At 40.4% G+C, this 14817-nt stretch overlaps 1 protein-coding gene and 1 long non-coding RNA gene across 9 annotated transcripts in view; one reads left to right on the top strand and one right to left on the bottom strand.

Moving 5' to 3' along the window:
• Positions 1–14817, top strand: part of LOC122564888 (uncharacterized) — a 54525-nt gene that overhangs the window by 20915 nt on the left and 18793 nt on the right. For all 4 annotated transcript variants that reach the window (XR_015760706.1, XR_015760707.1, XR_015760704.1 and 1 more), the window contains exon 2: positions 4935–5120. This is a non-coding gene — a long non-coding RNA (uncharacterized LOC122564888). The remainder of the gene's footprint in view (positions 1–4934; positions 5121–14817) is intronic.
• cntrl (centriolin) overlaps positions 1–14817 on the bottom strand; it is a 122130-nt gene that overhangs the window by 19457 nt on the left and 87856 nt on the right. For all 5 annotated transcript variants that reach the window (XM_087998383.1, XM_087998385.1, XM_087998382.1 and 2 more), the window contains 7 exons: positions 12812–12942; positions 11481–11621; positions 10390–10516; positions 9763–9927; positions 7991–8150; positions 7085–7200; positions 5311–5528 (listed from right to left, as the gene is read on the bottom strand). In XM_087998383.1, the coding sequence (XP_087854509.1) occupies positions 5311–5528; positions 7085–7200; positions 7991–8150; positions 9763–9927; positions 10390–10516; positions 11481–11621; positions 12812–12942 (1058 nt within the window). The remainder of the gene's footprint in view (positions 1–5310; positions 5529–7084; positions 7201–7990; positions 8151–9762; positions 9928–10389; positions 10517–11480; positions 11622–12811; positions 12943–14817) is intronic.

Genomic DNA, 14817 nt, shown 5'->3' on the forward strand with positions numbered 1-14817 from the left:
GTCTGACGATGGAGGAGTCCAAAGACCTGCATATCCTTGGTGGAGTGGGAGGGAGAATTGAAATGTTGAGCTACAGGGTGGTTGGGTTGGTTGGTCCGGGTTCTGGATCAGTGGTGCTGGAAGAGCACAGCAATTCAGGCAGCATCCGAAGACAGGCAAAATTGACGTTTCGGGCAAAAGCCCTTCATCAGGAATAAAGAATTGCTGTGCTCTTACAGCACCACTGATCCAGAATCTGGTTTCCAGCATCTGCAGTCATTGTTTTTACCTGGTTGGTCCGGGTGTCCCAGAGGTGTTCTCTGAAACGCTCCGCAAGTAGCCGGCCTGTCTCCCCAATATAGAGGAGGCCACATCAGGTGCAGAGGATGCAATAGATGATATGTGTAGAGGTGCAGGTGAATCTGTGGCGGATATGGAAGTTTCCTTTGGGGCCTTGGAGGGAGGTGAGGGGGGAGGTGTGGGCGCAAGTCTTGCACCTCCTGCGGTTGCAGGGGAAGGTGCCGGGAGTGGAGGTTGGGTTGGTGGGGGTGTGGATCTGACGAGGGAGTCACGGAGGGAGTGGTCTTTACGGAATGCTGATAGGGGAGGGGAGGGAAATATATCCTTGGTGGTGGGGTCCGTTTGGAGGTGGCGGAAATGATGGCGGATGATGCGCTGTACATGGAGATTGGTGGGGTGGTAGGTGAGTACCAGTGGGGTTCTCTCCTGGTGGCGGTTGGAGGGGCGGGGTTCAAGGGCGGAGGAGCGGGAAGTGGAAGAGATGCGGTGGAGGGCATCGTCGACCACGTCGGGGGGGGGAAATTGCGGTCCTTGAAGAAGGAGGCCATCTGGGTTGTGCGTTTTTGGAACTGGTCCTCCTGGGAGCAGATGCGGCGGAGTCAAAGGAATTGGGAGAATGGGATGGCGTTTTTACAGGGGGCAGGATGGGAGGAGGTGTAGTCCAGGTAGCTGTGGGAGTTGGTCGGTTTGTAGTAGATGTCCGTGTTGATTCGGTCGCCTGAGATAGAAATAGAAAGGTCGAGGAAGGGGAGGGAGGAATCTGAGACTGTCCAAGTGAATTTGAGGTCGGGGTGGAAGGTGTTGGTGAAGTGGATGAACTGTTCAACCTCCTCGTGGGAGCACGAGGCGGCGCCGATACAGTCATCGATGTAGCGGAGGAAAAGGTGGGGGGGTGGGGCCAGTGTAGTTGCGGAAGATGGATTGTTCCACATATCCTACGAAGAGGCAGGCGTAGCTGGGGCCCATGCGGGTGCCCATGGCTACTCCTTTCGTTTGGAGGAAGTGGGAGGATTGGAAAGAGAAGTTGTTCAGGGTGAGGACCAGTTCAGTCAGTCGAAGGAGGGTGTCAGTGGAAGGGTACTGGTCGGTACGGCGGGAAAGAAAGAAGCGGAGGGCTTTGAGTCCTTCGTGATGGGGGATGGAGGTGTACAGGGACTGGATGTCCATGGTGAAAATAAGGCGTTGGGGACCGGGGAAGCGAAAATCATGGAGCAGGTGGAGGGCATGGGTGGTGTCCCGAACGTAGGTGGGGAGTTCTTGGACTAAGGGGGACAGGACGGTGTCAAGGTAAGGTGAAGGGGTAAATGTAAAGGAATGGGTCTGGGTGGGTTGCTCTTTGGAGTGTCGGTGTGGACTTGTTGGGCCGAAGGGCCTGTTTCCACACTACGTAATCTAATCTAATCTAATCATACTGCATAACATGAAATCCTTTTTGTATCAATTTCTAAAGCATGTTCTGGGTAGCGGCTGTGGAGAACCAATTAGCTGGAGAATTGTAACATCTGGGAACATAGTGCTACAATGGTTGCTACATTCAATACTGCCTATGAACAATGGACGGATCTGTTGTGGGGTTTTCAATGGGTCCACATCAGTTCTAGGGTCAAGGTAGTTTCAGTCGGGCAGAGGTAATGTTGCTGTAAATTATTACCGCTTAGAAGGGAAAGAAGAGTTTCCATCTCAAAAGCATATTACAGGCTCTCAACAGTCAGGACTACCAAAAAAAAACATAAGAAATAGGAGCAGGAGGCCATTCAACCTTTTGATTCCCTTATTAGTAAAAACTCTATCTCTGTCTTAAATATATTTAACAACCTAACCTTAACACCCTTCTGCAGTAATTAGTTTCACATTTTCACTGTACTCAGAGATTGGAAATTTTTCAGGTCTTAAATAGGTGAATCCTCATTTTGAGATTATGTCTTCTTGTCCTAGAATCTACCACAAGGGGAAACAACTTTACTGCATCTACCTTGTTAAGTCCCTTAAGAGTCTTGTATATTTCAATAAGGTCACCCTCATTCTTCTAAATTTCAATGGGTAGAACCCTAACCTGCTCCAACTCGAAGACATTCCCTTCATACTTGGTATCAGCCTAATGATGCTCCTCTGGACTACCTCCAATGCCAGTGTATCTTTCCTTAGATAAGGGTTTCAGAACTGTTGACAGCTGTGGTCTGACTGTGCGTTGTACAATTTTAATAAAATATCCTTACTTTTACCCTCCGTTGTCTTTGAAATAAAGGCCAACATCCCATTTACCTTCCCTATTACCAGTTGAACTTGGATACTAACTTTATTATTCATGAATGAGGAATCCCAAATCCCTCTGTTCTGTAGCTTTCTGCAATCCTTCTCTAGTTAAATAACACTCAGCTCCTCTAATCTTCCTGAAAAAGTGACCTTACATTTTTCCCACATTTTCTATCGCCAAGAGAGCGGAGATTAAAAAGTTACTAGACTGACAAAAGGAAAAGAACAAAAGTAACTCCTCAGGTTCTTAGAATAATCTTAACCAGTTCAGGAAGAACTGAATGTCTACTTAAAGGATAGTGTAAATGATAAACGTGAATTATATTTTCAACTGTGCTAAAAGAAAAAAAAAGTGAATGTTCTGTTTTGTGGTTTAAAGTATAAGTTGCCTCTAAAGATGGTGTTTAACCAATTATATTTTTACTTTTCCATTATAGTGAAAGTCTAAAACTCGAAGTCCTAACATATATAGAACATAGAACAATACAGCACAGAACAGGCCCTTCGGCCCACGATGTTGTGCTGAACATTTGTCCTAGCTTAAGCACCTATCCATGTACCTATCCAATTGCCGCTTAAAGGTCACTAATGATTCTGACTCTGCCACTCCCACAGGCAGCGCATTCCATGCCCCCACCACTCTCTGGGTAAAGAACCTACCCCTGACATCCCCCCATACCTTCCACTCTTCACCTTAAATTTATGTCCCCTTGTAACACTCTGTTGTACCCGGGGAAAAAGTCTCTGACTGTCTACTCTATCTATTCTCCTGATCATCTTGTAAACCTCTATCAAGTCACCCCTCATCCTTCACCGTTACAATGAGAAAAGACCAAGCACTCTCAACCGATCCTCGTACGACCTATTCTCCATTCCAGGCAACATCCTGGTAAATCTCCTCTGCACCCTCTCCAAAGCTTCCACATCTTTCATAAAATGAGGCGACCAGAACTGCACACAGTACCCCAAATGTGGCCTTACCAAGGTCCTGTACAGCTGCAACATCACCTCACGACTCTTGAATTCAATCCCTCTGCTAATGAACGCTAATACACCATAGGCCTTCTTACAAGCTCTATCCACCTGAGTGGCAACTTTCAAAGAGCTATGAACATAGACCCCAAGATCCCTCTGATCCTCCACCTTACTAAGAACCCTACTGTTAACCCTGTATTCCGCATTCTTATTTGTCCTTCCAAAATGGACAACCTCACACTTGACAGGGTTGAACTCCATCTGCCACTCCTCAGCCCAGCTCTGCATCATATCTAAGTCCCTTTGCAGCTGACAACAGCCCTCCTCACTATCCACAATTCCACCAATCTTCGTATCTTCTGCAAATTTACTGACCCAGAACTGATCCCTGCGGAACTCCACTTGTAACTGGGCTCCAGGCTGAATATTTACCATCTACCACCACTCTCTGACTTCGACTGGTTAGCCAGTTCTCTATCCAACTGGCCAAATTTCCCACTATCCCATGCCTCCTGACTTTCTGCATAAGCCTACCATGGGGAACCCATCCTGCTAGTACAGGTCCCACCTTCCCCAGAATGCAGTCCAATTGTCCAAATACCCGAAGTCCTCCCTCCTACACCATCCTTGCAGCCACGTGTTCAACTGCACTCTCTCCCTATTCCTTGCCTCACTGTCACGTGGCACCGGCAACAACCCAGATATGACGACTCTGTCCGTCCTAGCTTTTAGCTTCCAGCCTAACTCCCTGAGCTCCTGAATGACCTCCCCACCCCTCTTCCTACCTATGTCGTTGGTGCCAATGTGCACCATGACTTCTGGCTGCACACCCTCCCCCTTCAGGATTCTGAAGACACGGTCCGAGACGTCTTGGACCCCAGCACCTGGGAGGCAACAAACCATCCGAGAGTCTCACCCATGTCCACAGAACCGCCTGTCTGTCCCTCTAACTATAGAGTCTCCTATAATTAGCGCTCTCCTCCTCTCCCCCTTTCCCTTCTGAGCCTCAGAGCCGGACCTCGTGCCAGAGACCCGGTCGCTGCAGCTTACCCCCCCCCCCAACAGTATCCAACGCGGTATACTTATTGTTGAGGGGAATGACCACAGGGGATCCCTGCACTGCCTGCTTCCTCCTCTTCCCACCTCTAACTGTTACCCAGCTACCTCTGTTCTCTGGCGTAACTATGTCCCTGTAGCTTCTATCTATCACCCTCTCATCTTCTCGAATAATCCTCAGTTCATCCAACTCCAGCTCCATTCCCTAATGCGGTCTGTGAGGAGCTTGAGCTTGAGAAGGACATCTTGCCCTTCTATAATCAACTGGAAGTCTAAATTTCTTTTTAAAGTTTTCAGTCTTCAGAAATTGTAATGAGTACTTTCAAAATGTGTGGCTACTGTTTAATGTGAAAATCATGTGATCAATTCAGGCACAGCAAAGTCTCGCCAGCAGTAATGAAATAAATGACCAAATCATCTATTTTTGGAATTGGTGGAAGGATAAATCTTGGCGTGGAGATCAACATTCTCCAGATGTACTTCAAACAATGCTACGAGAATTTTGTGCTCTCATCCGAGACACAGTACCTGCAACTGTGCAGCACTTCCTCACTACTGTAAGTAAAAGGCGACTGCAAAATTAAATTTATGATCTGTCAAGCTAGGCTTCACTTTAGTATGCACCATCAGCTGGGATCATGACAGTATTAATATCTGTGTTACGCAGTCTGACTTATCAACACTATTCTTAGTTGTGTTAGTGCTTTATTTGAATTGAACTGGGTTAATATCTGCTCTGTTTCTTACTTTTTTGCTTGAGCAAGTTTGTTTTCCAATGCAAGGCAATTTCCCTTAATTTGGCTTTTCTCTCTCTCTAGAGATTCAATATTATGCTTAAGGGAATTTATCTTGCTGTTCAGCTGGTCTACATCTTGCCGATCCTTTTCAATAAGCTGTTTCTGGTGGTCTGTTTCTGCTCGCTGACACTGGGACGTAAGCTGCAGATTTTCCAATTCACTCTTCTCCTAAAGAAAATGAAATTTAATGAGCACTGTAAAAACTAAGCATATAATATTGACTAAACAAGTCTGATTCCGACTGCAATGTGGGTCAATTTTTAAAAAGTTAAAAAGTTAAGCACAAAGTTATGGTGATAAACATGCTTATGCTCTTATTAGGATTACTTCAAAATAAGAGTGTGTTTGTGGAACAAAAGTTTAAATTCTTGATTATACTTGCAATACTACCTGCTGTAACTGACCATTAAAGGCAAGAATGCTTTTATGCACAGCATTAAAATAACAATGGAATCAGCTTAAGGAAAAATGAACCAAAGTTTTGAAAAGGGGACAAAACACCAGTTTTTGAATGGCCATGATGCAGCACTTCTGTTTCACTCGACTCTTTAATAAAGGTGAAACCTTGCCAATTAAGGTGGATTTCTCCAATGAAAAGCTTCCTCTACCACTAAATAGTCATGTTTTGCATGCCACTGATATACAGAACTGAGACTGCAATCATATGGAAAACAGCAAAAATCAAGAAAGCAGAAGTGCTGTCCAATTATAGTTAGAATGTCAGGAACGACAATCTATTGACATATGCCTGGTTTTAAATGTGCGGAACGTTGCTAACTTTCATCTTTTTAATGGCTAACTTTAATTTTTGGACTATGTCCCGTAATCCTCGACTCTGGAATCTTCAATAGTTTCTTCACTTCATTTGTTCCCCATAGTATTCTTGAAAACTTTAATTAAGTCACTCCTTCACTTTCAAAATTTGAGAATATAATCCTAATTTGTTTAGTCTCTCAACAATATAAATTGATGTAGCTTAGGTGGTGTCCAGAACTGCTCTCAGTACTCCAGATCTTAACAAGGTTTTGTGCAGCTGATGTATGTTTTCTACCCCTTAGTTTTCAAGTCTTTCAGATACAAAGTACAGCATTCTATTCCCACTTTGATTATTTTTGCACTTGTCCATAATATTTTAATGATGTAATGATAATATCCTTGTTCGCCCAAGCCTCTTTGTAGCTCCACGGTTTTCACCTTCTCACACATAGGGAGTACCCAGTTTTAGAATTTTAATTCTAAAGTGGATGACATCAAATCTGTCTGCTTTGAAACCATTTGCTACAGTTTTGCTCATTCACTTAACTTATCAATATCCCTTCATTTCTGATTAAATTACATGAGAGGGTTGATATTCATAAAATAGTTATGCAGTGAAGGCACTTGATAAATTTCCAGATAACAGATTTGTTACCAAAACTGAAGGCCACAAAATTAAAGTAGCAATGGCCATGCAGATATGACATTGTTTTCTGTCCTTTAGCCAAAGAACCGTCATGAATATTCTTTTCCAGACTGGAGGAAGGTGGTATGCAGGTTGCTTTATATGTTGATGTTGAAAAGACTGCATATCTATATAAATTCCACATTGGGAGTGTTGTAATGGTCATTCTGTGTAGCAACATTATAAATGTTGTACGTATTTATAATGTCACTACACAGGAGTAATTCTTTCACCATCGTCTCGAAGGTTTTTTACATTGCATTTTATTGCACACAGCACAGACCTCCCGCAGCGCAGCTTGTATTCTCTCCAGCTCGTTTACTTTCAGCTCGTGTTGCTGTTTCAGTTCTAAAAGTTCATCGTTTTCTAAATGCATCATTTCCAGAACATGTTTCAGCTCTAGGGAGAAAGAAAGATAACAAATACAGTCTGCATTTGACAGAGAAAGAAGTATCAGTAATAGAAAAAAAAGCAAAGGAATAACTTTTTACATGGACTGCTTTAAAGCTGAAGTTAGAAAGTTAAATCATTATTGATTAACATTAAGAGCAATATTATAACGGAATAAACAAATTTTGCACTCCCATTTAACCACAACAAAAAGAATGCACGGAGAAATACTGCTTCCACTACCTAACTATTATGGAAGTAAAAAATACTTGCCATTGTCGGTACATGATGAAACAAAACAGTAACTGACCAATACAAAATTATCTTTATGTTTAATTTATTAGGGAAGTGAGTATGGAGTGATAAATTAAAATAAGCAAGGTTTCAAACAATTAGATACAAACCTAAAATATCAATAGCTCATTCCATATATTTTCACGATTCATGACTTATTAACAAATGTCCATCAATTCTCAATGGCTGATTGGAATGAGCATTTCATATCAGCATTGTATTGAAAAAAATCCTTTTCAGCACAATGGATAAACTATAATAATTGAATAAATGTCCATCACTTTATACTTGTTAGGTAACATACTAAAAATTTAGGAACAAGATGGAGTACTCATTGTAATAAAGTGATTGCCTCATCGTTTTGACAGTATTAAGAAAACTTGTGTTTCATTTATTCCCAATTATTTGTCCGCAAAACATTTTTCAGGGAACTAATACTGTCTTGGAACAGTTTCAAAGCTAACAAATATGTTGGAATACCTTTTGCAAATTTTAGAAAACCAACCTGTTTTTTGCTTGATTGTTTGTGCTCGCAAGCTCTGAAGCCTTACTTCCTCATTCATCACTTCTTGTTTTGATAAGAAAAGCTGTGAATTCTTTTCGCTGATCTGAGCATTAAGTTCTCCTTTTTGTGCACTCATTTCTTCAAGCAATGTCTTCAGTTCCTATAAAACATATTTTTACAAATTAGAAGAATTCCAGCATGTTTTATCACACATTATACTCATAAAAAGACTTTATTGTAAAAATTTTTCAGATGCAATCTTTGAACAGAGACACTAGTTTGCATACATACAATCATAAATAGAGGAACAGAGCAGATGTGATAAAATTCAGCATGGCAAGGTTTTCTTTTATTCCACTATATCATTTGCAAGTTGTAAGGTTTTATAGATCAGTTAGGGTTTCCAACTTCTCCTCCAAAACTGATAAGCCTTATGCCCTAAATGGGTCTATCCATTTTAAAGATACTACCATGCTTAATTATTTGTTAAAAATTTTACAACACCAGATTATAGTACGACAGGTTTATTTGGAAGTACTAGCGTTCAGAGTGCTGAAAGACTTAACCGCAATCTAGATTTGTTCAATATATCATTTCAGTTGTATGACGTGATCTTTTGCTATAAACTTTGTGTCTTATGACCCTGCTCCACAGCTACCTGAAGAAGAAGCAGCATTCCTAAAGCTAGTCCTTCCAAATAAACCTGTTGGACTATAACCTGGTGTTGTGTGATTTTTAACTTTGTCCACCCAGTCCAACACTGGCACCTCTGCATCATAACTATTTGTTGGTCTAGCACAATTCATGCACATTATGATTTGGTCAAGACATCAATTTTAGATTAAAAATAATTCCTAATAATCAACACAAAGTAATCACAACAAAAAAAAATCACGTTTCAAGACTTTTATTATAACAGACAATTAAAACCAATGTCAATGGAATATTAAATAAAACCAAAAGAACTGTGGAGCTGCAAATCAGAAACAAAACTGAACCTGCTGGAAAAGCTCAGCAGGTCTGGCAGCATCTGTGAAGAGAAATCAGAATTAATGTTCCAGGTCCAGTAACCCTTCCTCACCAGACCTGACACGTTAGCTCTCATTTCTCTTCAGAGATGCTGCCAGTCCTGCAGAGTTTTTCCAGCAACCTCTGTTTTTGTCAATTAAATGTTTAGCTGGTAACTAACACTTCAAATTATTAAACATGCCTGAACTTCTGAATGCAACTGAAATGCTCGTACATTAGACTACACTCAGAAGGAATGTAGCATCATGTTTGCAGTCCTTAAGTTTCTTTTGGCTTTAACAGGATCTCTTCAATCTCGCTCACAAGGATGAACCTATCAGTTTCCTTTAAGTCACCTTCACTCAATCTTCTGGTCACATTCAAATAGGCTTACAGTAGCAAGGCATCCACTGACAACTCTTTGGTCTTTAATTGTTTTAAATCTTTTCTTTGAACAGAGGATCCATTCTTATCAATATACCACTTGGGAGGTTAAGCAGAAAATATCTTTCTTCCTCTACTTGACATGCAACAAAGAGAATTGGGAAGTCTCCATGTAGCCAGAAATCAAGCAAATTTTGCCAGTAGATTAAAAAGATTACACAGCACCCCCTTTTGAAATATTTCAGGAGAAGAAATTTAAGGCAAGCAGAGCAAATGTCCCAAATGTAGACTTTTGTCAGAGGGAAAATATCCTACTTCAGGATGATTTCTATATATTGAAAACTTTCAGAATACACAATGCAATGCAAATAAATACTCACCAGAATTTGACGCTGCTTATCAGTCACCTCTGTCTCAACATTACTAAGAACTTCCATCAGGCTTGCTTTTTTTAATTCCATATCATTCTGAAAAATGCAAAGCTCCTCTTTCTTTTTGCCTGAAAACTTGTCCAACATCATTAACTCTTTCTGCAGTGCTTCAATCTAATGGGAAAGAAACAAAGGTCACAATATCAGAGCTGTAAATATGAAAAACAATTAAAATTGGTCCTAGATTTAAAATTGAAATTATGGATTGGAAATTAAGCCTTTGCCTGCACTGTATTTCATTTTGTGCTCTTTTGAAAAACAACTTCTTAACCATATCAACTTTGAAAGCTTTTCTTCCATTTATAGGATCTCCCTATACCATTCATAACACTGGCTGAGAGGCAAGCAAGTGACCAGCATTTAAGTCTTTGATTATGCTGGTTTGTTACTAGACAAAGATATGAGTGACTATAGCTCTTTAATAACTTGTTGACATCTTGCACACTGCTTCAATAGCTGCAGCTAAATACATTATTTCTACAGCATTAATATCTGATACTTTGGGTAACCTGAACTTCATCAAGAAAAGTTGGATTATTTGATCAATGGATTTCAAGTGACTGTTTCTTAAATTACCTTACTATTTAGACTTTCCAATTCATTGTTTTTGTCCTGTAGCAATGCTGCTGTTTCTTTCAGCATTTCCTGGTACTGTTTCTCTTTGGTTTCTGCCGAATGGATCTCTGTTTGTAGTTTCTCTAGGCTGAACAGTAACATTAATAAATTCTTCTGGATTAAAGCTTGCAATTGTCAGCAAGAACAGCAAACATTACTTTAATAAAACTTATTCCCTGAACATGAACTCTCCCCAATTTGTTATGTTAATTACTATCATCTTTTTGGATTTTGTCCCCAATATGCTTCAGGTTGCATTTTATGCTATACCACCAAACCGTTACTACAAGTTGGACCATAGTAGAAAATGCAAAATGTTTAGCTACTGAAGTTATTTCTTTTTTTTTAGAAGAAATAGGTATTCATCATTCTTTAGCCATCAAGTGCCACACCTCTCCTTTTAAATACTGCATAACAATTATTTGACCATTGCAGGCACACCTACAATTATTTGATCATTATAGGCACATTTTCTAAACACCATACAAGGATGTATTAACATTCATAGTTCTTTCCTACAGGACCAAGTTGCACACACTTGTATCAGGATGCTAGTATTAACAGAGATCAAACCTACCTGCAACCTGCTCCCTATAGAAGAAAATTGGCCAGCTGTCATGTGCCAACAGTGGAGCCACTGTGCAATATCTCTTCAAATGTTGAGCAATTTTCTCTTTTAAGCTTTAATCTTACCGTATAAACTCTGCATGACAAAGAGCTGCTTCTTTAACTAGTCCTGCATATTAAAAGCTAATCCTTCGTCCTTGCTTTCACGCAAATGACAGAGCATAGATTAGAGGAGGTGGTCTTCATTGTTGCATCATCATTACTATGCCGGAACTAAGTTAAGGGATAGGATGTCAAAGGTACCAGCTCAATGGGTTGATGGAATTACATATTAGGACTACCGCAGCCATCTAGGAAACAGACTTCAAGGACCTAGATTACTAAAAAAGACTTGTCAGGCATACTAGAATATCGACTTTGAATGGAATTAAAATTTAAAATTGTAGGTATAAAGTAATTGTATTAGACAGTTATTATTCACTTACCTATCAGTCATGCTTTCCTTTCTTTGGATGAGTGCTTGGAATTCTGAATCCTTTATAGTGATCTCTTTGCTAATTTCTTTCAAAATACTCTCTTGTTCAGTCTTGTGTTGTTCAAGATCCTTCAAGTCAGCTTTCATTAATCTATGAGACCAGTCACTCATTTATTACTACTACAAAGAACCAATTATTTTCCAAAATTAAAGGTATCTGGGACAATTAGAAAAGGCTTGGGATATATTTGAGTCAGAATGAAATCCACATTGCATGCATGATGTTTCTTGACTATGAAAAGTAAAACCAAGGTGTTTCCATTTCTAATATACTCAATCACAACATTGCTTTAACTGTAAAGGACTACAATGATGACTGTATTCTGCTTATGATGTGGAGGAGCTAATGGGGTAGACAATGTTAAAAATTGCACAATGCCAGGTTATAGTCCAACTAGTTTATTTGGAAGCATTAGCTTTCTGAGCACTGCCTTTCTTCAGGTGGTTGCATGGAGGAGGAGTAGTGCTCCAAAGCTAGTGCTTTGAAATAAACCTGTTGGACTATAACCAGGCGCTGTGTGACTTTTAACATGATCTGCTTAGGTATCCAATAGGACAGTAAAATGGTTGCGCTGGTTCAAGTACTTAAATTGCGCATTTATGAATATTATAGAAAGTTAAGGAATTCAAAGGTGTTTTAAATGCCTTACAGGATTTAATGTTCTACTAAAATAGTTGATCATCATTTTCTTCTATATAAAAGAATACTTTTAGAAACTGCATTCTACCATTCTTGACATTTGTGTTAAATACACCAACATATTGCATTAAAGTTGCCACGGTCCTAGCGGACCACAGGACTGCTCTCTTATTACAGAGCGATGACTGGTGGTGATTTAGTTGGAGGGTCACCATGCCTGAGGTGATGGGAAGAGGTTGAGGAGAAGAACCTTTCATGATAAGCTCAGCTGGCATGGAAACTGAACCCACACTATTGGTGTTACTCTGCACTGCAAAATAGCCATCCAACCAACTCAGCTAACTGACCCTCCCATATATTGCATTAACTAGCTATATGAATCCAACACAAGATTTTAAAGTCTTTTAGCTCATGACATAGCATTCAGATATTTAATCTAAGGCTTCCCAAAAAATTAAATAGAAGAACAATAAAATTAGATCCTTCAGTATTTACCACCAATTGGAAATAATCAAGCCAGTCTCAGTGCTGGATTAAGAGGGCTTATGTTTAAAGTTCTCTGCTTTTGGCAAGTAGAACTACTGCTCAAGTACCTCATGTAATGAGCTTAAATGATTACAAAATGAAACTCAACTCCATACCCGAGTTGCTGCTCAGCCTCAACTAATTTAACTGCAGTCTCCTGTGCTCGTTGTTCCAACTCTTCTGCATCTTTCTCAGTGTCCACCAAGTGTTCCCTGGCAACATCGTACCACTGGACAGTTTCTTTTGTCTACCAGAATGATAATCACATTAAAAAACTTGAATCTGTGCAATTTAGTAAAATAAACAGTGGAGTTATTATTTTAAATAAGTCAGCTTTGCAAACAATTAAATATTTAAAAAAGGTAAAAATACTTGATAAGGGAAGTAGAACATAGAACATTACAGCACAGTACAGCCCTTTGTCTCTCGATGTTGTGCAACCTGTGGAACCAATCTGAAGCCCATCTAACCTACACTATGCCATTCTCATTCATATTCCTATCCAATGACCATTTAAATGCTCTTAAAGTTGGTGACTTTACTACTGTTGCAGGCAGTGTGTTCCATGCCCCTACTACTCGGAGTAAAGAAAACTACTTCTGACATCTGTCCTTTATCTATCATCCCTCAATTTAAAGCTATGTCCCCGCTTACTAGCTATCACCATGGAAGGAAAAAGGCTCTCACTGTCCAACCTATCTAACCCTCTGATTATCTTATATGTCTCAATCAAGTGACCTCTCAACCTTCTTCAACAGCCTCAAGTGCCTCAGCCTTCCTCATACGACCTTCCCTCCATACCAGGCAACATCCTGGTAAATCTTTTCTGAACCCTTTCCAAAGCTTCCACATCCTTCCTATAATGCGGTGATCAGAACTGTACGCAATACTGCAAATATGGCTGCACCAGAGTTTTGTACAGCTGCAGCATGATCTCATGGTTCCAAAACTCAATCCCTCTACCAATAAAAGCTATGCCTTCTTAACAACCCTATCAACCTGGGTGGCAACTTTCATGGGTCGATGTATCTGGACACAGATCTCTCTACGCTACCAAGAATCTTACCATTACCCCAGTACTCTGCATTCCTGTTACTCCTTCCAAAGTGAATCACCTCACGCTTTTCCCAAATGAAAATGCATTCGCCACCTCTCAGCCCAGCTCTGCAGCTTATCTATGTCTCTGTAACCTACAACATCCTTCGTCACTATCCACAACTCTACTGACCTTAGTGTCATCCACAAATTTACTAACCCATCCTTTCATCCCCTCATCCAGGTCATTTATATAAATGACTAACAATAGTGGACCCAAAACTGATCCTTGCAGTACCCCACTAGTAAATGAACCTCAGAATGAATATTTCCCATGAACCATCACCCTCTGTCTTCTTTCAGCTAACCAATTTCTGATCCAAACCGCTAAATCACCCTCAATCACATGCCTCTGTACTTTGTGAAATAGCCTACTGTGGGGAACTTTATCAAATGCCTTATTGAAATCCAGCACACCTCATCTACCTGTTTGGTCACCTTCTCAAAGTACTCAATAAGGTTTGTGAGGCATGACTTCACAAAACCGTGTTGACTATCCCTCATCAACTTATTCTTCTCTAGATGATTATAAATCCTATCTCCTATAATCCTTTCCAAAGCTTTACCCACAACTGAAGTAAGGCTCACAGATCTACAATTTCCATGGTTGTCTCTACTCCCCTTCTTGATCAAGGGAACAACATTTGCTATCGTCCAGTCTTCCGGCACTATTCCTGTCGACAATGACGACAAAGATCAAAGCCAAAGGCTTGGCAATCTCTTCTCTGGTTTTCCAGAGAATCCCAGGATAAATCCCATCCAACCCAGGGGACATATCTATTTTTAGATTTTCCAGAATTGCTAACACCTCCTCCTTATGCACCTCAATCCCATCTAGTGTAGCCTGTAACTCAGTATTCCCCTCGACCACACTGTCTTTTTCTAGTGTGAATACTGACAAAAAGTATTCATGTAGCGCTTCTCCCATCTCCTTGGACTCCATGCGCAACTTCCCACTACTATGCTTGATTGGCCCTAATCTTATTCTAGTCATTCTTTTTTTCCTGATATAGCTATAGAAAGCCTT

Source organism: Chiloscyllium plagiosum, unplaced genomic scaffold (assembly GCF_037043375.1).
Source record: "Chiloscyllium plagiosum isolate Xiang-an unplaced genomic scaffold, Cpla_swu_hap1 HiC_scaffold_21, whole genome shotgun sequence".
NCBI lineage: Eukaryota > Metazoa > Chordata > Chondrichthyes > Orectolobiformes > Hemiscylliidae > Chiloscyllium > Chiloscyllium plagiosum.